The 18,858-nt window shown below is 44.0% G+C and overlaps 6 protein-coding genes across 6 annotated transcripts; 5 read left to right on the top strand and 1 right to left on the bottom strand.

Annotated features, from left to right (window-relative positions):
* Positions 1 to 182: 182 nt before the first annotated feature.
* On the top strand, positions 183 to 2,307 carry LOC117647038 (peptidyl-prolyl cis-trans isomerase-like). Its single transcript, XM_034388520.1, has 4 exons — positions 183 to 490; positions 1,430 to 1,646; positions 1,717 to 1,853; positions 1,928 to 2,307. The coding sequence occupies exons 1-4, from the start codon at positions 284 to 286 to the stop codon at positions 2,000 to 2,002; spliced, it is 636 nt and encodes a 211-aa protein (XP_034244411.1). The 5' UTR covers positions 183 to 283; the 3' UTR covers positions 2,003 to 2,307.
* A 516-nt stretch (positions 2,308 to 2,823) lies between these two features.
* Positions 2,824 to 6,360, top strand: LOC117647034 (programmed cell death protein 4). Its single transcript, XM_034388515.1, has 8 exons — positions 2,824 to 3,366; positions 4,045 to 4,202; positions 4,302 to 4,403; positions 4,483 to 4,600; positions 4,683 to 4,842; positions 4,926 to 5,148; positions 5,239 to 5,349; positions 5,424 to 6,360. Exons 1-8 carry the CDS (start codon positions 3,081 to 3,083, stop codon positions 5,625 to 5,627), a joined length of 1,362 nt encoding a protein of 453 aa, XP_034244406.1. The 5' UTR covers positions 2,824 to 3,080; the 3' UTR covers positions 5,628 to 6,360.
* A 659-nt stretch (positions 6,361 to 7,019) lies between these two features.
* Positions 7,020 to 12,096, top strand: LOC117647030 (zinc finger protein 3 homolog). Its single transcript, XM_034388511.1, has 15 exons — positions 7,020 to 7,205; positions 7,779 to 7,932; positions 8,004 to 8,069; positions 8,148 to 8,270; positions 8,357 to 8,523; positions 8,603 to 8,705; positions 8,787 to 8,890; positions 8,968 to 9,136; positions 9,222 to 9,340; positions 9,414 to 9,570; positions 9,664 to 9,773; positions 9,848 to 9,989; positions 10,070 to 10,326; positions 10,412 to 10,657; positions 10,737 to 12,096. Exons 2-15 carry the CDS (start codon positions 7,818 to 7,820, stop codon positions 11,007 to 11,009), a joined length of 2,151 nt encoding a protein of 716 aa, XP_034244402.1. The 5' UTR covers positions 7,020 to 7,205; positions 7,779 to 7,817; the 3' UTR covers positions 11,010 to 12,096.
* On the bottom strand, positions 12,078 to 13,227 carry LOC117647039 (succinate dehydrogenase assembly factor 2, mitochondrial-like). The gene is made up of 4 exons (XM_034388521.1): positions 13,026 to 13,227; positions 12,816 to 12,872; positions 12,607 to 12,731; positions 12,078 to 12,524 (listed from the first exon to the last, which is right to left on the bottom strand). The coding sequence occupies exons 1-4, from the start codon at positions 13,035 to 13,037 to the stop codon at positions 12,251 to 12,253; spliced, it is 468 nt and encodes a 155-aa protein (XP_034244412.1). The 5' UTR covers positions 13,038 to 13,227; the 3' UTR covers positions 12,078 to 12,250.
* An 88-nt stretch (positions 13,228 to 13,315) lies between these two features.
* On the top strand, positions 13,316 to 16,822 carry LOC117647037. The gene is made up of 4 exons (XM_034388519.1): positions 13,316 to 13,653; positions 13,856 to 14,096; positions 14,178 to 14,236; positions 14,317 to 16,822. Exons 1-4 carry the CDS (start codon positions 13,603 to 13,605, stop codon positions 14,656 to 14,658), a joined length of 693 nt encoding a protein of 230 aa, XP_034244410.1. The 5' UTR covers positions 13,316 to 13,602; the 3' UTR covers positions 14,659 to 16,822.
* A 139-nt stretch (positions 16,823 to 16,961) lies between these two features.
* Positions 16,962 to 18,850, top strand: LOC117647035 (translation initiation factor eIF-2B subunit beta). Its single transcript, XM_034388517.1, has 8 exons — positions 16,962 to 17,144; positions 17,238 to 17,324; positions 17,414 to 17,543; positions 17,629 to 17,777; positions 17,866 to 18,022; positions 18,096 to 18,290; positions 18,384 to 18,580; positions 18,668 to 18,850. The coding sequence occupies exons 1-8, from the start codon at positions 17,023 to 17,025 to the stop codon at positions 18,738 to 18,740; spliced, it is 1,110 nt and encodes a 369-aa protein (XP_034244408.1). The 5' UTR covers positions 16,962 to 17,022; the 3' UTR covers positions 18,741 to 18,850.
* Positions 18,851 to 18,858: the final 8 nt, after the last annotated feature.

The following is an 18,858-nucleotide window of genomic DNA, read 5'->3' as shown; positions in this document are numbered from 1 at the left end:
TGCGCATCCGTACAAGAAACGAGTGTAAATCGCGATTTAAAAGGGGGCTACACTCATCCGGAAGATGGAAGATGAATGTAGTTCCAATCCAGACGTAACGCCCTCCCTCCGCCGCGCAAAGTAAAGACCCTTATTTTTGAAATATTGGGTCACCTTGGCCCTTTTTCCGTCGCCACACTAGAAGCCAACTCGTTGTCTAGTCAGGCCGCACCGTCGCGCCGTCCCTTTTGGAGCGTCTCGCGTCCCGTCGCCGTCCTCCGCCCTCCCACACACACATCGCGAAATGGCACTCGCGTTCGGCTCGATCCGCCATTCGCTGTCCCTGTCCCTGTCGCGTCCACTGCCACTTCTCGGTCAGTTCGCGTGCCGCTCTCTGCCAGTCTCGTTGTCTTTGCCGGCGACAAGGAACTTATCCTCCGAAATGGGCCTTCCTCGTGTGTTCATGGACATGACCGTCGACGGCCAGCCCGCCGGCAGGATCGTGATTGAGGTGAGTGTGGAGAAATGCCGGCTAAGTCGGTGCGGGCCGCGGCCGCCTAGACGTGGGTGAGGGTCTGGCCGAGGGCCGCGTCTAGGCCTACCGGCGTTTGCCTGCCTCTCTGCAGCGGCGCGGCCTGGCGCGGCCCCGCACTGTACCACCACTTTGGCAATTCACGGCGCGCCGAGCCGCAATTGGCGTTCCGGCGAACGGGCCGCACGCGCCGATGTCGCCCCTGGAAATGGCCAGGCGCGTTGAGGCGCGGCTGGGCCCTTCCCACGTGGGGCGCGGGTGCCCTAGGGTGCCCAGGTGCCCCGCGGTGCGAAAGTAGTCGCTAACTTGTTGCGGGGGACGCGGCCGGCTTGTTGCCAAGCACTCGGCGGGTCGCCGCAAGTCCGCGACGCGCCCTCGGCCAGCCCGCGAGCTGCAGCGCCGTCCTGGACCGGGCCGCCCAGCGCCGCCCAGGCCCCGGAGACGCTGCTAACCTCAAGTCGGCCGGGGGCCAATTATTTTGTTAGCCCGTTGGTCGATACGGGTTGCCCTCAAGGTCACCTACGCGGGGCGCTGGCCAGGCCAGGCCGCCAGGATTGACGGGGACGTGCGAATCCCTAGCATCTATTATGCAGTGTGTGTGGCTTGCGCCGCTTGCGGACAGCCGAGCCGAGTCCGCTCGTCTAGGTCATGGCTCGCCGCGAGGCAGGGCAGGGCACGGCAGGGCGCGCCAGGCCGGCGGAGGCGGTGCGGGCGGTCCGCCTAGCGACACCGCCTCCATGAGCAAGCTAGCGCAAGCGACCCCTTTGCCTTGCCCTGGCAACCATCACTCTCCCTCACTAGCATTGATTGTGACAGCTAGTAATTTTGGGGGTAAATGTAACCCCTGCCTTTTGTCGAGGCGGAAACTTGTTTCAACTTTTAATCCTGTGATTAACTTTGAACTTGTATCTTTTGCAGCTCCGCAGCGATGTGGTGCCCAAGACCGCTGAGAACTTCCGCGCTCTCTGCACTGGCGAGCAGGGCTTTGGCTACAAGGGCAGCATTTTCCACCGCGTCATCCCCAACTTCATGTGCCAGGGTGGTGACTTCACAAACCACAACGGCACTGGTGGCAAGTCCATCTATGGCCGCAAGTTCGCTGATGAGAACTTCACCCTGAAGCACACCGGACCTGGTGAGAATTGCTCAGTTATTTGAGAGTGGATGTTAGGGAAAAATGTATGTTATATCTTTTTCTGTTTCAGGCATCATGTCCATGGCCAACGCTGGTCCCAACACCAACGGAAGCCAGTTCTTCATCACCACCGTAAAGACCAGCTGGCTCGACAACAAGCACGTCGTTTTCGGCAGTGTTGTCGAAGGCATGGATGTTGTTAAGAAGGTGAGGATTTAAAATTAGTTAAATTGTTTCGGGCTCCTGGAAGTACTTGTACTGATTCTTCATTATGTTTCCAGCTGGAATCCTTCGGCTCTCACGATGGCAAGACCTCCAAGAAGGTCGTCGTTGCTGACTGCGGACAGCTCTCATGAAGTCCATATCTCAATTCCTCCTAGCCAACTTAAATTCTTTCCTGTGGCTATCTTATTCAAATTAACTGAATACCTCATTCCCATTAATGTTTTTTTTAATTTATGAATTGGAGACTGTTGCTGCATTTAGACAGTATATCATGTATGCCATATTATGGTGTTCTGTGATGTTACCATGCACCTTGTTGTATTTTCATTTGTGATTAGTGGTGTTTGCTGTCTGTCTTGTGTTACAAAAAAAATGATTGTCCCTCAAACTTCATTTTGAATCAATTTTATGTGGTGAAATACATCTTGCCTTCATGTTAAAGAGTTTTCTGACTGCTCCTAAACCTGATAATGTTCCATCAAATTTGTCGACAAGACTGTGCCTTGTTTCGTCTGAACTTCTCTTGGGGGGAGGGAGGGGTAACTACTTTGGAAAATTGGGGCTTAGCGACCGACCGGCTTGGGACAGTTGCGTGCGTCCCGTCCCCCTGTCCCTGGACTGCCGGGCCGGACGTGCGGGCAGGTCAAGGAGCTCGGGGGTGGCCGGCCGGCCGGGCCGGAGGGAGACCGTGACTATTGCATGAAGGGAAATGGGCACGGCATGGCCCCAAAGCACCGCCACGGCGCCACCATAAATCAATTTGCCCGGCCCAGCCCCAGCCCGTACACTGCGCTCAAATGTGGCGCCATTTGATCGAAAGAATAAAGGTTGAATCCGGGAGGCCGTGATTGGGCCCTTCTACCGGACTGCCAGAGCCCCCTGGTGGGCGTCGCTGGAACCAGCAAGCGCTCGGCACGCCACAGGCCCAGCCCCCCACCATCGCGACCCAAACACCGTGGCAAAACAAAAACAACTCGAGGCCCAGCTGCGAAGCGAGCTGCGCAGTACGATGCGAGACTAGACAACGAAGAAGTGCGACGTAGATTCGGTGCAAAGTGAAGGGCTGGATGTGTGAGCGGGTGCTGGTGAAGGGCTAGGGCTTGGGAAGCCAGTTGGCAGGTGTGTTTGAGTCAAGCCTTTGCTGGAGTCCAGCTCGTCCAGGTCGTGATCCTGTCCGTCGGCCGAGGCGTGACGCGTGACGCTCGCAACATGATGGACGAAGAGGTTCTGAACGGCAGCGACGGCGAGGCGGTGGAGGACGTCGGCCAAAATGGCGATGCCGCCGCCGCCAGCCCCGGCAAGAAGACCAACGGCAACGGCGTGGAGGAGAAGGGCCTTGCCTCGGCCGAGAGGATCAAGATTAAGGGCAAGAGGAACGTGCGCTCCCTCGCCAAGGAGGTGTCTGGGGCGGTCGGCGGTGTGGTGCACCCTGTCAGGAAATGGAAGAACAGCCGGAGGTCGCGGAGCGGCTTCAGCCGCGGCGCCCCCAAGAAAGGCAAGTTTGCGGACGGCGTCGGCGTCGTCATGTGTGTTGTCTTTGTCCAGGACGTGCTAGAGAGCCTGGAGTGCGTGGCACTGCGTGCAGTGCGGAGGCTTTGTTGTGCTGCCGCGTCCCCCGCGTGAGGCCTATCCCTTTCCCTTTCCAGGCTCCAGCCCTGCCCCTCCCCACCCCACCCCACTCTGCCCCCCGCCCCAGCAGGCTGCAGGCTTCCGCCTCGGGAGCGTTGGCTTCTAGACCCTTCGTCCTTCGGCGTCCTGCCGGGGCTGCGCAGGGCTGGCAGGGCGGCAGGGCGGGCATAGAGGCTGGCCTTGGTTGCCTTGGTGTGGGCACGCGAGTCCGAGGACCCCCACGAGTTGTTTACGCGTTTATCAGGGCCGCCGTGGGGCCACGGGGCACCGCGGGGGACGGGGCATCGCTGGCTACGCTGGCTAGGTAGCCTACGTGACGATCTGCCTAGTGTGGATGGAGAGAGGTGGAGGGGGGCGGGGGAGAGGGGGGGGGGGCAGCTGGCCGTTTGTTTACGTTGTTTACTCGGCTGAAAGTACCGGGTGGGGGCTACCTCCTCCCTGGTAGCGGCTTGACTAGTTTTTAAATTGATCCAATTCCGGAAATAAGTATGCTGCATATTTTATTTGCTATATCTGTTTTAACAGTTGTTTTGTTTTTATTTAGGTGGAGCAGGAGGCAAGGGCGTGTGGGGTCAGTTGGGTTCGGAGTTGCAGGAAGTGGATGAGGACATGAATGACCCTAACTATGACAGTGATTCCCTTGATAATGGTGATATTGAATTAAAAACTGTGATTCCTCAGGCATCTGATGAAGAATTGCAGGTCAGTAGCAAAAATATTTACACTATTAATTTTTTATGTGTAATGATGCCCATGTATACATTTGACATGATTTTGCTTTCATGAAACATTGTATTACAGAAATTAGTGGAGCCCATCATTTTGGAGTATTTTGAAAATGGTGATGCTTATGAGGCTAGTCTTGCCCTTGATGAAATTAATTGCGGATCCAAACGCTACATGGTATGAAGCCTTTTTGCTGTCTAGTAATATTTTTCCTATTTACCTTGTATGTCTGGACACTTTTTCTTTCCCCCTCTAGATTGCACAGATCATCATTGAAATGGCTATGGACCACAAACCATCTCACAGGGAGATGACCTCTGTTCTGATCTCAGACCTTTATGGTCGCATTCTTTCTCAGAGGGACATCTGTAAAGGTAAGGAATGAATATTTTCCCATTCTGATGCTGTAGCCAAACAAGAAATAAAAAATAAAAAAACATGTCTGTTTCTTTGTAGCATTTGATGCTCTCTTGAAGAATTTACCAGATCTCATTCTGGATACACCTGAAGCTGCCACTGTGCTTGGCAATTTCCTTGCGCGTGCCATTGCTGATGATTGTATTCCACCCAAGTTTATTGAAACTTTGAAAGAAAAGGCTGACACCGAAAATGCAAAGTGAGCAGAATGGCTTTGTGTGCTCACCTTAATATTATGCAAATTAGTTCATGTTTCATAGGAGCAATCATTTTCTTTTCCAGTAAATCTCTGTCCAGAGCTGAGACCCTGCTGTCTATGAAGCATGGACTTGTGCGTCTGGATAATGTTTGGGGCGTTGGTGGAGGCCTGAGGCCAGTTAAGTACCTGATTAGACAAATGAACTTGCTTTTGCAAGAGTATTTGTCATCTAGTGATCTGCAGGAAGCTACTCGCTGTCTGCAGAATCTGGAAGTGCCCCACTTCCACCATGAGTTGGTGTATGAGGTGTGTAATAGTTGATGTCTTATAATTATTTTTAACTCATAAGTTTTACTGTTATTATTATTATGAATAATTAAATTTTTTGTTTCTCAGGCTGTGGTGATGGTTTTGGAAGCCATAAACCACCACACTGATGAAGCCATGTGCAGGCTTCTGAAATCCCTTTCCAATGCTATCATCATCACTGACGATATGATGGAAAGGGTAAGACCATATCCTCCCTGCAGTTATTTGTTCAGATTCCCCTACGCATGCTGACAATGTTCTTATACTTTCAGGGCTTTTTGCGTGTTTATGAAGACATGCCGGATATATGCCTTGATGTGCCACTTGCGTACACTGTACTTGAGCGGTTTGTTGAACGCTGCCAGAAAGCTGGTTTCTTGAATGACACCATCGTGAAAAAGATGCCAACCCGAGGCCGCAAACGATTCGTCTCTGAAGGTGATGGCGGCCGTGTCAAGGATCACAATTTCCATTAAAAGATTCCTGCACAAACCTCTGGTCTTCATGTTTATGATATTTTTCACCAGTGAAAACTTGTTTCTGTTTTAGTTGTTTTTCTTTCCGGTATGGTGCATACCAGTATCCTGTACTTCCTGCTCTATTCTTATTTTTGGGTCAGAATATTTCAAGGCCAGAGACACATGTATTTGCATTTAGTATGTATTACTGAATGTCAGAGCCATTCAGCCTATTTGTTTTGTCCATATTTTCTTGGGCTTTTCTGTCTTGTTTTTCCCTAATCTTTGCTGGATTTGTGAAGTGATTTTTCATTACCTGTAATGATTGTGATTGGCCTTTGGAAGTTGTCATTATAGTAATTTCTATGTAGATGTTGGTTTGTTGAATGCAGGCCTTTATGCTTGTTCAGTCTTTCTTTGGATATGAATATGAAGTGTTGGAACTATCAAGTTTAACTTTCAACATAGTAGTTGTTGATTCTCAAGTCATTTAGTCCAACTCTCGGAACTTATCTATGTTCTTTACTCTTGTTATCATTTTGAGGTGACATTGGCAAAGGTGACTTTGGTGCTCATGGTCTGCCTCAGCTAATGTCTTTGTCTATTTCTAATTGCTTTTAAACGGAATGATGTTAACAGCTTTTATGCACCTTTTGTGCATTTTTTGAAAATTTTGATTGTGTAATGTGTACTACTAATCAGTGGATTGATGATGAATGGGAGGAAAATAAAAGTACAACTGATAAAAGCATTACATGTTCTTTCTTTACCCCTGCGTATTCTCTAGTATTCATCCTTTCTTTTCTACTCCTTTCAAAGGAGCAAAAGGAATCAGTTGAAACAGGTCTTTTAAAATGTGGATTAACTACTTAACATAGAGTTGAGACCGCAACACCTGGTCTCTGCTGGGATGACCTGTCGCACCTGAACACCCCTCTGTCCCAAGGTCCGGTGGGGACTCGGGGGATGTTGTGTTTGGCGCCACTGGCGCAGGTCAGGGTAGGCAACAGGCATGCCGCCCCGCCGCAGGTGTCTCGATGACGGTTCGCATCAAGTTCGTATGGGTTCCACCGTGCCGGTGGATCTCCTCAGCACCACCCACACAGCAATCCACCCGTTCGCGCTCTGGCAATTAACCGCCGCACTGTCACTAGTGCGTGTTCGCGTTAGAAAACCCCAAAGGAAAACGTGCATGTGGACCACCGGACTGTTCAAACCACCTTCCGCCTCCACCCGCTGTCCGTTTAAGATGGAGTGAGAGTCTGAGAGTCTTTTGGTGGTCGGGAAAAAATTCGCTTTTTCCTCTCAAGACAGTCTCAGGTCTAAGAGCGCTCTAGAAACACAGATGGGCCGTGCCACAGTGGAGCACTACTTCCCGAAATAGGCCACCTGCGACGCTGCGCTGCGCTGCGCGACGAAAGTAGTCCAGCGTCTTCCTCCGCTCCGCGCAGTGACGCTGGGTGACGCGTTGGGTAGTCGAGCTTCCAGGCGTGAGATCTGCAAGAAGAATCAAGCGTCCAAGACAATTCAGGGTCAAAATCTTGTGCATTGTCTGGTGCGTCCTGCGGTTGATATGCTCCTACGATCCTGAAACAAGTAGGTTTTCCAGTGTGACCTTGTGTGTCCTGATGTGTGGCGGTGAATCGTAATAGAAGGCATCCGAAGGACTAAAGAAGTAGGCTAGCCTAGGCAGTGGGGGCCCCCCCAACCATGTCGTATCCTTGGCTTGTACTTTCTATCCTCTTGTCAGGAAATTTGTTGCGGCCTGCGCGTCGTCCGTGTTCTCGCCTATCATTGCGAGTCGTTCAAAATTTCTGAAGACCTCCCCACACTTCACCCGAAAGGCTTTCTTAACCTCGCCGCCATAACATAACAGAGTTTCGCGCCGGTTGCGAAGTGATGCAGGTGGCCTATGGCCGCCGTTCCGTTGTGCCCACTCTTTTTCAACCTGAAAATAATTTGAGCCCCTCTCTGGAGGTTGAGGTTATTCCTCCCTTTTCTTCGCCTCCAGCCAAATAATTTCTGCGGTAGAGCTCAGTCCAAGGGGTATCTTAAATGGGTATTAAAAGTTATAACAAACTTATGGGAATCAGAGCCACTATTATTCATAACTTAGGTCCTTTCCACTGGAGAGCAGGTGTCATTGCTGTGTCCATGTTTCTGTTTCAGGTTGCACCTAACAAAGATCCTACTTGAAGGTGACGGAGAATGGCAGAAGCAGCGGTTAAAATGCCTGAAACAAGTGGCAAAAAGAAAGGCGGGCCAAGGACCTATGGAGGCCGATCTGGGAAAAAGATCAAAGCAGATCCAGATGGTTTGCCTGGTAATTTACTAGACTCAAATATTTTCGGTCGTTTCCAGAACAATATCTGTAAGTTCAATTAAATTTTGCAGATGATGATCAGGGCTCTGGAGCGGAGGAGGAAATGGAGCCTCCAATGTCACCTCCACCTAAAATAGGTAATTATCCAATTTTAAATCGTAATCTTTGTTATGTAGTAGTTATTAAACCCGAATCTTGTAAATTATGATCTGTAGGTCTTCGCGTACGGAAACTGCCTCTGGCTAATGAAAACATTGAAACCAGTGAGGAATCTGATTCTGGTGCCAGCAAAAAGAAAGGAAGGAACTCTGTTAACAACAATAACAACCAAGGAAATGGTTAGTTGTACAACTGTGACATTCTTCTTACCTTTTGTGGAAGTTTACTTTGTCGACATTTGTTCATGTCTTTTTGTTCACTTTAGGTAAAAATACAAGAAGGAAGGCGGCTACTCCAAAGCAGCCTGCAGACAATACAGATGAAACTGACGAAAACTCAGACTTTCAGGATGGAGATGTTGGCCCTCATTCATCTAATGCCCGTAATCAGCACAAATGTCCTATCTGTATGAAGAGCTTCCCAACTATTTCTGTAAGTGTACCACTTCAAGTGTTTGTTAACTGTGGTCCTGATAAATTAACACTGTTGTAATCTCATCAATTGGATGCAGAGCTTAAAGGTTCATGAGAAGAATTGTGAACCAATGCCATCTGATGCTGATTTCCGAGGAGGTGGTGAGATGATCCTGCCTGACAATTTGGAAGATGTTGAGGGTAACACATTCACTTCATTTTTTTGACTCTCAATTGTTGCTTTGTTTTGGTTTTATGGTGATTTTTGTTTTGTTTTTGCAGACATGGAAGGAGATGAAAACAATCTGATGGAGCTGAGCAACATCGCTGCTGATATGCCTGGAAAATGCCACTGTTGTGGAGAAGACATGAAAGGAGCTCATGAGGTATGATAGACTTTCAAATACTGCTAATTTGTTACTTTTACATAATTTTTTACTGATCTTGTATCACTGTCTTTCAGAATGGAGAGTTCTCATGCCTCGATTGTAACAAGCAATTTAAGCTCAAATCCAGTTTGGAGCGTCATCGACGTGTTATTCATGCTGAGGGAGACACATACTCTTGTCCTGAATGTAATGCACGTTGCCCTGATAAAGGAACACTTGCCAGACACATGTATACTCACACAGGTATTTCTTTTCTTAAGTCTTTGTACCTGTGCAAATTGAATTTCTCAATTTTAGACATGGCTTAATTATGCATTATTTGTCCTAGGCTTGAAGCCATATGAATGTGATCGCTGCAACATAAAATTCAGTAGGAAATACCACTTGGACCGCCATGTGTTGCAAAGTGGTTGTGATGGCAATGCGCGTCCACAATACCCTTGCCAGGTAACAGTCTTATCTTTGTGTAGTGTCTGCAGTTGTTGAAGTATTGAGTACTGAAAATCCCAATTCTGAACAGGTGTGTGGCCGAATGTTCAACCGTAAAGATAATCTCCGAGAGCATTTGCGAGCTCATGCAGGTCAAGTTAAGCGCAAGCGAACATACACATGTGAAATGTGTGAAAAGGAATTCCAAGGCACCACTCTTCTTCAGATTCACATGAGGACCCATACTGGTACGAGTGTTCAGTTTGATTTCTTTGCTTCCATTTAATTTATGTTAACTCATTGAAGTTGAAGAGTTGTCTTAATTTTGTCCCATGTTGCAGGTGAGAAACCTTATGCTTGCTCATACTGTCCGAAGGTGTTCCCCTCAAGTAGTGCAATGAAAAAGCACACCCGCATTCATACTGGTGAAAAGCCCTATGAGTGCAAGGAGGTAAATAATCATTCTCATTTTCTTCTAGTTTAATTTTAGTTGCAAACTCTTCATTACCTTTGTCTTGTTTTCAGTGTTATGCTAAATTCACTGCCAAGGAAACATTGAATAGGCATATGCGCACTCACACTGGGAATAAGCCTCACAGTTGCAAGTACTGTGGAAAAACTTTCATTCAGCTGTCTCAGTTGAGAGCTCACATCTTCCACCACACAGGTATGCATTAATCTTAGTTGAACTTAAATAACCTTATCTATTGTCTTTTGTTCATTTATTTACTCTTATTGACCCCTAAGGTGAGAATGGCTATACTTGTGACATCTGTAGAAAGGCATTCAACCGCAAGTCCCGACTTGATTTGCATGTCAAGTATGTTCATGAAGGAGCAAAGCCATTTGAATGTACCGAATGCAACAAGACCTTTGTTCGTAGAGAGGACATGTCTCGTCATACTGTTCTCCACTCCGGGCTCAAAGCTCACAAGTGTCCAATTTGTGACAAGACATTTGCCATGAAATCATCACTTAAAATCCATTTGTTGACTCACACTAAGGTATGTCCAAACTAAGGACTTTATCCATTTGAAACTAAGTTTCACCTTATGTCATTTTTTTAAATGCCTGATTTTTATATTTTAGGAACCTCCTCGCTCCTGTGAAGAATGTGGACGTGCATTCATCCGACAAGATTGTTTGCTACGCCACATGCGCACCAAACATCGTGACATGCTTGAAAACATTATGGCTGAAGCTGAGAGGAAGAAGTTGCAGGTTCAGTTGCTTGTTGCTGCCAATGAAAATAATGATGGTGAAAGTGATGGTTATCCTCGTACCATTCAAAGATCTGCCAAAAATGTTTTGGAAGATGCTGCATTGGCTGAATCGGTATGTATAGTAACGGTTTTAGTCAATCTACTACATTTGCGTCAAAGTGTTATTTAAAATTGGCTAATTTCTGCAACAGGTTCGTGAGCTTCTTACTTTGTTGGTTGATGAAACCACTCTCCGCAACTTTGGGTGGCCTGATGCCCCAATTGACGAGCTGTTGGATGCAGTAATTAAGCGCTGTGGTCACCCTTCTGCAGGCTGTGATGACATGCCTTACAGTGACAGGTTACGCCACAATGCCAAACTCCTATTTACTGTTGTAATTGATGACCAAGCTGTTAAGACTCTTCTCAACAATCAGACTGTGGATGAAGTGATCCTGCATGTTTTGCGTCTTGCTAAGTCGTAAAATGCTGTACATATCTTGACATTAGCAACCATCTTAAATGTCCTTTGCGGCTATGTTCTGTTTTTTGGATTAAACCAGTCTAATGACAGGATTGGTGAGGTCAATGTTAAGCTATTGGTTATGTTGTAAATTTACACTGTTTGTTGGTCTTTACTGAAGTGTATTTATCAGTTCACACAATGACCTGAATATTCTTTAACAATTTTCCAAGAATCAACATAAAATTAAGTGTCGGTCTGCAATCTTTTGTCATCTTTTCCAAGAAAGTGCAAGGGTTATACATTGGAAGAGTATTGCTTCCAAGATTTTATTTAATTGCGGACATTATTTTCTTTATTGTACTGAATATGATAGGCCTAGGATAATTGAACAATTATGTGAATGAAATGTATTTTCCTTGTGTAGGTGAGATGACTGTATATAATTTAGATTTAGGTAAGGTGACCCCTGAGGTATTATATTTTTGCCTTAAATTGTAGTTTTTTTTACATGAGTATTATCCAGGACTTTACCTGTGTGTAGTAGTTTCAATCGCTTGAAATTTTTTACACTGTCTTGGTTTCTATTATATTTTTTCTAGCAAAATTATTAATTAAATTTAATACACATTTCTTGTTTTGCCGGCAATGGGCAAAATTATTTTTCTAATTGAGGTTTTATGTGGGGAGTATCAAAGATGCCTTGTCTGTAATTGTCAATTCTTAACTATTAATCAAATGTGAGCAATTTTTGCTGAACCTCTTGTGTCTGATCTATATTGTGATGGTGATTTTCAGTCCAGTGATTATCTTCCATATCTGATGTTCTCATGTACTCATGTATGATGCATTACGTGTTCTGATTTGAGGTTGGCAGGCTCCAACCTTATGTCTTCCTTCCCGCCTCACAATTTTCTGATAGTGCATGTTGAGGAACACAATGTATCATTGCTTTGATAAATCCCTATTTTTGTCATGTATTTTCTCATGGGAACTGAATTGAGTAATACTTGTTTCTAACTTCAAATCCAAGACCATGAAATAATGTGTAAACATTTCTTATGGGTTCAAGGTTAATTAAGTATAACAATAAAGTTCTTCAAATTTTATTTAACACTTACTTCATTTACCCTATGTAATCCTATTATTAACAGTACACCAAACTATGCACTATGATGCATTGAATGATGGAGGAATACTCAGTTACTAAATTAAGTGAGACAAGACAACAGTCATAAGAAGACCAACATTTCATTCCTGCAATCAATACAGGGCTGGTTGAACAAGCCTCACTTCCCTGTTCTTGTTCTTGACATGATCTTTTAGCATACCCATCACTTCAGTTTCAAATTCAGCAGGAGTAGGCTTCACACCTGTGGCCCAGTAGAAGATATCCCAATCATTGCTAGGCAAATTGATGAGTCGGTCATACTGCTGGAGGTGCTGTTCAGACATGGTGTTGAGATGTTTGGCAGCAAATGTACTCAGCAGCAGGCCATTTTCCAGCATGCCTCGCTTCCGGGATTGGTAAACAAGCCTATAAAACAAAATTGCAACTGAAAGCTTTCCCCACTCAATATGATAATACTTCTTTACACATCAGAGATACAAGAAATTACCTGGAACGCTTAAGCTGCACCGGTTCATGCTCCCTCTCCTCGTAAACTGGGATCCATGGTTCTCCAGATTCTGATGGAGATTTGGTGCTGTTTGACATAAGTCGGGCCAAGATGGGGCGGTTCGCCTGGAACAAGTAGAATACGCCTCAAACATCACCCTAAACAGTGGAAACGATAAAGGTATGCAATTTTTAGTAGCTTTACGATACCTCCAAAATGTTAGGGAGTTTCATGATGGGACAGAGTTTATTTAACTGCTGGCAGATCTGAAAGGTAGCCAATAGAAGTGTTGTTTAAGACTTGAAACACAGCAACCAGACGTACTTAAATTAAAGTTGCAATTTGATTCCATTGCATAACCTGATGTTACACAATTCAATCACTACAAAAATGTGTTAAACGAAAATGTCAAAGCGTACCTGGGACGCCATATTACACACAGCAGATCAAGCCTTGACAAAAGTATTGTCAAATTATAATGAACGAGTTTCGACTCGACTGACAGGCCACTGTATGTGTTATCACGAAGTCAAAATAAAAACTGCTAAAACTAACGCGTAGCAGAAGCCTCGGGCCGGGGGCTGCTTAAGTTAATGGAAGCAGCTATCAGTTGCCTTTAGACAAAAGAAAGAGGCTGCTGTTTCCGCCGTTTCCGGTTTCCGCTTTGGTTGAAGTTGCAAGTAGTGTGTCAGTAACTGAACGCGGTAAATCTTCCGTCGGGGAAATTTGCGCATGCGCAAGGACACAAACTCCAGCAGCAGACAGCTAGCAGACGACAGTGGACGCGACGGAGGGGCTGCAGGCTGAACGGGTTGTTGTGACGCATTACTTGGGCCTGGTTTTAGTGACACGGCCGTGACAGGCCAGGGCCGCCAGGGCGAAGGGCTAGGAGGCGTGGCGGGCCTTTTTGGAACCATTCGCGGCGCCCTTCAGGTCACAATTCTGTACCTGCGACGTCCGTGGGTCCCCGGACCCTCTCCCCCGAAGGGCTCCAGGATGAAGAGCACACGGACGTCCCGTCTGCCGAGCCTCCAGCGAACGATAGAGGTAAGGGGAGTCAGTCCCTGAAGCTGTTTCCAAAAACTGACATAACTTCAAAGACAGTTTAAGGAGTTTGTTTCAAATTTTGCCCCCAGTGAATCACAATGTTACACACTTCCCCTTTTTGTGTATTGATTTTTGACAATGTTTGTGCACCACTGCTGAAATGTTTTTGTTTCATACAATGTATGCTTACTTTGCATTATAGGCAATGTGGCCGACCAAGAGGACTTCTCAGCCACACCATGAACAACTTGACGATGAGGATGTTGGTAAAAGTAAAGAGGAATGTGATGTTGAGCGATGCTTAAAGCTTGTCATGATGGATTTCAATTCCTCACCTGACGGATCTATCGAAGACTTGAAGACAAAGCAAGAAAATGCTGCCCAATGTACGATGGGAAATGAAAAGCTGAAGTCGGCCAAGAAAGCCATAGGGCAGAAGCACAGTAAGTATTCAGCACTGCGGTGACACAACAGGTGCTCAAACTGCTAATCAGAGCTTAAATTTTTTCAAATGACTTTTTCAGACCAGAAGAAGTGCGCAAAATGCATGAAACTCTATTATGTGGTCAATATTCTAGTTGAGGTAAGCAGGTCTTCTGAGAAAATCAGAAATTACCATCTCCAATAAATACAGTCCTGAAAATTTGATTGCATTTTGTTTAGGGATGCCTTATGGCTTTGGTCAGACAAAGTTTGGAGCACGTCGATCTGCTCATCACCAAGATGGAGCTGAAAGGTGTCACCGATCGCGCCGTTTTTCATCAGTATTTGCAACATGGCCTAACTCTTTCTGATAAAGTAGACAGCTTTTATCAGCGTCAGGATCGAATGTTCAATGCTTTTAAAGTTTGTGCTCGAATGCGGCACTCCAAAACTGCTCAAGATTTAATTAAGCAAGGCTTTGAGCTTCTAAATGAAATGAGAGAGCTGAACAACAAGTATCAGGTATCTATTGATAATTTCTGTAACCTTATGGCAGAAAATGCGGGTGTGGAAGTGAACTAATGTATTTAAAGAATAGCTTGTCTGGTTTTGATAATTTTCAACAAGTCAGCTCCTGTTGAAAGATTCATCTTCATTATTTTTGGAAGTAATCGGCTCTATCTTTTGCATTGCGAAGACTGCATTTTCAATCTGAATTTGCCATTTTATCCTGCAGTGTCATTGTAGATCAGAAAATAATGATGTCACTTTAAGAGAAATCTGTTGTAAATAAATGTAGTCAATAATGTGCAAACAAGAAAAATATTTGCATAATAATCCAAAAGCAGAGTGAACATAATGCACTTTTATTTAAGTCTTCAACTTTTATTTCCAAAACTTCAATTCTTCCAATGATAGGATCCCTAGAAGTTGTGGTAGTAAGTATGAAATGATAAATTGTATGCTTAGCTTTGTAAGATTGAAAGGCTGAAGCTTATGAACGTATAGGCAAATCTGTGTAAGAAAAATGAAGAAGAAAGAATCAAGCTGTTCAGCATATTGCTTTGTGATTCATTGTTTTTCCTGTCCCTTGCCTGTCTGGCTCTGGCAGAGGTTTTCTCCTGGATTAGATCAGGGGAGTACAATGGGATTTTTGTGTGATGCTACACTTTACAATCAATCTCCTGTCAAAAAAGATTGTTGAAGTAGATGCTTAAAGGGTTGTAGATTTTAAATCACTTTACTTCATTGACCCTGTATTTACTGACTTGTTTTGTTGCATGTTTGTGATATGTGATTTTGTGATCCTGCTGTTAGAGGTATACCCATGTCCTCAAATTGATCTATTTTCTTGTCAAGTATAAAATCTTATGATACTGTTAAACAATATCAATCAGGCTGTAAAATTCATGTTAACAAATTCCTATAAATTTTTGATATAGTATTCCCGCTTTTTTAAAGTTATTAATTCGTATGTGTGTGCCAATAATGGGAAATGTTAATTGAGGGGACGAAAACGAAGTACAATCATACAAATTTATTAACTGTTGTTAGTCCAAGAAAAATCCTTGCTATTTTAGCTACTTTTTGAAAAACGTTTTTCTTATATGTCTTCTTAAGTGGTATTTTCCCCTTAATTAGTAACTCAGTGCAAATGCACAAATTTGGCATTTATCTATTTGTAGTACATAGTTATGAGGTAAAACAAGGGAAATTGTTCGGTAAGTGTAGGTGGTAAGGTAAGTGAATTTAGTCTTGTACAAATGCACTCATTGCTCAACGAGTGCTCTTTTCGCCGAGTTGATACTTAGAATGAAATTATTTCAGTCATTCCTTCCCTTTATTCACTTTAAGAGGAATCAAGTCACTTACTTTTTAATCTCTTGGTTTTGTTTAGAAAAATTCAATAGTACATTTCAAATGCTTAAGCAAAATTTTGCAGAGTGCAACTTTGGCATGGTAGTGCATAAATGTGGATCTATGCTTCAATGCATAATTTGGTATATGTGATACGTAGAAACTTGTGGAATCAAAGCATTTAGAATTTAAACTGCTTAGGTATACCAGTACTTGAATTGTGATGGGTGGGACAGTTTGAGTGAGCTTGCAGGCTGTGACATGATACCTATGTAAATTATTGTGGAAAACTATATCCCTTCTTAAATGTTGCACCTTTTCATCCAATGTGAAAATACTTTCATAATAGTGATGACTTTGCTTTTACATCTAATTTTCTCAAAAATTCATCAAACTTAAATGAGGGATCAGATGTTAATTTCTTCCCAATGGTGCTCTATGCTGACAGCTCTGCTGATGAAAGTTACTCTCGTTAGGAAAAATCAGTGTGTTTCCCTCTTTCATTATAATTATTTTAGACTATATAGATTTTTTTCTTTAAGTGAGCAAGTCAAACACCCCTAGAGAGGCAGAGAAGTCCAAAAATAGCAATGAGATAGTGATGGGCAGAATTTGTTGAATTCAAAATGACATGACTCTTAATTCCGTTTTGTATTTGCATTGCCTATTCTTGCTTGGAATCTGCTCTTGTTGATTCAATTTTATTTTTTTTTACTCGGTTGTAGCTGGGTTGCAGCCTTATGATGTCTTAGTCTGGCAGACGTGGGTATTACAAAATTGTATTGCCAGAGTTCGCTTTTCTGAAGCTCTTTATGAAGGAAAGAAGGAGACGCTTAGTTTTGTCAACTTGAATAAAAATACGCAATAAAATCAGAAATTTGAACAGATATTTGTCGTAGTCATTGTGATCCCCTTACAACACCCTAGACACATGTGGTCAGATTTTACTTCCATCTGCAGTCGCTGCAGTTCAAACTCGGGCGCTCTGACACCCCCTCCTCCCTCCTCCCCTCACCTCAATCTGAATCTGAATCTGAATAACCACTTTCACCCAACCCTAGAGTTTGTCTGCCTGTGTTGTGTTGTTTTATGGATTTTAATAACAAGACAAGAATAGCCAAACACCTTAAATCACCAAACATGACATTTGATGAACCAAAAGGAAAAATTCATAAGAGTTTTCTGCGTTTCGTCACAGATGTCAAGCAAGGGTAAATTTGAAACTTGTGGAGGCTTTCTGCTAGGGTTATGTACTCACTAATTTCAGATTCCATCATTTATTTACATCATATCATATATTTCAGGAAGTACCATGGGTCATTTGAAATTACAAGTAAAACAGTTGATTTGCTCAAACAGTTGATTACGGATGAAAACTTTTCTAATGCACAGTAAGTCTGGTTCACTTTTCAATTTTGCACAAGTTTCAAAAGATGGTCCATATGTGGAGTGTTTAATGATCGTTATTGTTTCTCTGTAGGGGAATGATGGATACAATCCGCACCCACGGTCGGTATCTTCACAAGGCTCTCCCAGTCCATGCTTCTGTGGGAAACATGGCTCGTAGAGTGTTGAAAATAGTTCGCGAGGAATACGCTGCTGGGCGTGAGGTGTGTTTCGCAGTGCTTATCATTCCTATTTTTTCACATTAAATTGTTTTAAACTTAATGGTCTTTTGTTTTTATGTGTGCGTAGAACAAATCTGAGGAATTGGATCCTCAAGATTCTCTCCATAAGATTGTAACATCAGTTGATATTGGAGAAGACTACAGTAGTCCTGTACCTGATCTGAAATCAGGGGTTCTAGAGCATATATCTGAATTCCAAATGGAACTGGAGACTAGGTATGTCACAATGAGGTGGCGTTTCCCTTGAACTCTTTCATTTTTTATATTTTGCCTGGTTCATGTATTTTACTTCTTGTTTTTCCAGCATTGATAATATAGCACAGCAGGCTCAAGAACATATTCATTCCAATGAGATAATTTTAACCCTGGGGATGTCTCATGTTGTTGAATCGTTTCTCAGAAAAGCTGCTGCCCACAGGAAATTTGATGTTATTGTTGTTGACTGCGAACCTTTAGGCAAGGTATGTCAGAAATTGCACATGAAACTCCTACCCTTTTCTCTGAATTTTACTAGTTCCTTGTATTTTATTGCAGGGTCATGAACTTGCTGTAAGTTTAGCAAAAAGCAAGATTAATACAACTGTCATAGGAGACAATGCAATTTTTGGTATTATGTCCAGAGTGAACAAGGTGATAATTGGAACTCATACTGTTATGGCCAATGGTGGTCTTCGAGCATTGACATCATGTCATTCTGTGGCATTGGCTGCCAAGCACTGTTCTGTTCCTGTAAGTTAACGACACTTTGCTCTGTCGGGGAAGTCTTCTAAGATTGGGAGTTAAATTTTCTTACCTTTATCTGTTTTTTTTTTTCAACTGCAGGTTATAGTCTTGGCTCCTATGTACAAATTAACTCCTCAGTATCTGTGCTCCTATGATCAGGATGCATTCAACAGCTATGTTGCACCGGATGGAGTTTTAGATTTTTCAGATCATCCCACTTTGTCTCAAATCAAACGCTACTGCCCTGTTTTTGATTATGTACCTCCAGAACTAGTGACCTTGTTTATATCCAATACGTAAGTGAATTTATGTGCTACTAAACATTCTAAACATTACTTTACTTTTACGCCTGTACCTACCTAATGGAAACATTTTACTTTCAGTGGCGGCCATGCACCATCCTATGTTTATCGTCTCTTGAGTGAACTGTATCACCCTGATGACTACGAATTTTAGGAGGTACTGGAGTCAGGGATATTGTTGAGTTTTCAGAGTTCACTAATATATTTTTGTCATGTCAGCATAATATTGGGACTAACCATAAAAATTAAAATTCATGCAGCAAACTGTGTTG

Source organism: Thrips palmi, unplaced genomic scaffold, assembly GCF_012932325.1.
Source record: "Thrips palmi isolate BJ-2018 unplaced genomic scaffold, TpBJ-2018v1 HiC_scaffold_2, whole genome shotgun sequence".
In the NCBI taxonomy this organism is placed as follows: Eukaryota; Metazoa; Arthropoda; class Insecta; order Thysanoptera; family Thripidae; genus Thrips; species Thrips palmi.
The sequence above is the reverse complement of the archived record's forward strand: the minus strand, read 5'-3'. Positions and strand labels throughout refer to the sequence as shown.

Bases quoted from the DNA above. Each gene is read 5' to 3' on its own strand.
- LOC117647030 (XM_034388511.1), top strand. From the start codon at position 7,818: ATGGCAGAAGCAGCGGTTAAAATGCCTGAAACAAGTGGCAAAAAGAAA. The intron at 7,933-8,003 runs GTAATTTACTAG...TAAATTTTGCAG, and splicing joins AGATCCAGATGGTTTGCCTG to ATGATGATCAGGGCTCTGGA. The intron at 10,327-10,411 runs GTATGTCCAAAC...TTTATATTTTAG, and splicing joins ATTTGTTGACTCACACTAAG to GAACCTCCTCGCTCCTGTGA.
- LOC117647035 (XM_034388517.1), top strand. From the start codon at position 17,023: ATGGATTTTAATAACAAGACAAGAATAGCCAAACACCTTAAATCACCA. The intron at 17,325-17,413 runs GTAAGTCTGGTT...GTTTCTCTGTAG, and splicing joins GAAAACTTTTCTAATGCACA to GGGAATGATGGATACAATCC. The intron at 18,291-18,383 runs GTAAGTTAACGA...TTTCAACTGCAG, and splicing joins CCAAGCACTGTTCTGTTCCT to GTTATAGTCTTGGCTCCTAT.
- LOC117647038 (XM_034388520.1), top strand. From the start codon at position 284: ATGGCACTCGCGTTCGGCTCGATCCGCCATTCGCTGTCCCTGTCCCTG. The intron at 1,647-1,716 runs GTGAGAATTGCT...TTTCTGTTTCAG, and splicing joins CCTGAAGCACACCGGACCTG to GCATCATGTCCATGGCCAAC. The intron at 1,854-1,927 runs GTGAGGATTTAA...TTATGTTTCCAG, and splicing joins GCATGGATGTTGTTAAGAAG to CTGGAATCCTTCGGCTCTCA.
- LOC117647037 (XM_034388519.1), top strand. From the start codon at position 13,603: ATGAAGAGCACACGGACGTCCCGTCTGCCGAGCCTCCAGCGAACGATA. The intron at 14,097-14,177 runs GTAAGTATTCAG...TGACTTTTTCAG, and splicing joins AGCCATAGGGCAGAAGCACA to ACCAGAAGAAGTGCGCAAAA. The intron at 14,237-14,316 runs GTAAGCAGGTCT...CATTTTGTTTAG, and splicing joins TGGTCAATATTCTAGTTGAG to GGATGCCTTATGGCTTTGGT.
- LOC117647039 (XM_034388521.1), bottom strand. The intron at 12,732-12,815 runs GTATCGTAAAGC...TACTTGTTCCAG, and splicing joins AACTCCCTAACATTTTGGAG to GCGAACCGCCCCATCTTGGC. The intron at 12,525-12,606 runs GTAATTTCTTGT...TTTGTTTTATAG, and splicing joins GTGCAGCTTAAGCGTTCCAG to GCTTGTTTACCAATCCCGGA.
- LOC117647034 (XM_034388515.1), top strand. From the start codon at position 3,081: ATGATGGACGAAGAGGTTCTGAACGGCAGCGACGGCGAGGCGGTGGAG. The intron at 4,203-4,301 runs GTCAGTAGCAAA...ATTGTATTACAG, and splicing joins CATCTGATGAAGAATTGCAG to AAATTAGTGGAGCCCATCAT. The intron at 5,350-5,423 runs GTAAGACCATAT...TTATACTTTCAG, and splicing joins CTGACGATATGATGGAAAGG to GGCTTTTTGCGTGTTTATGA.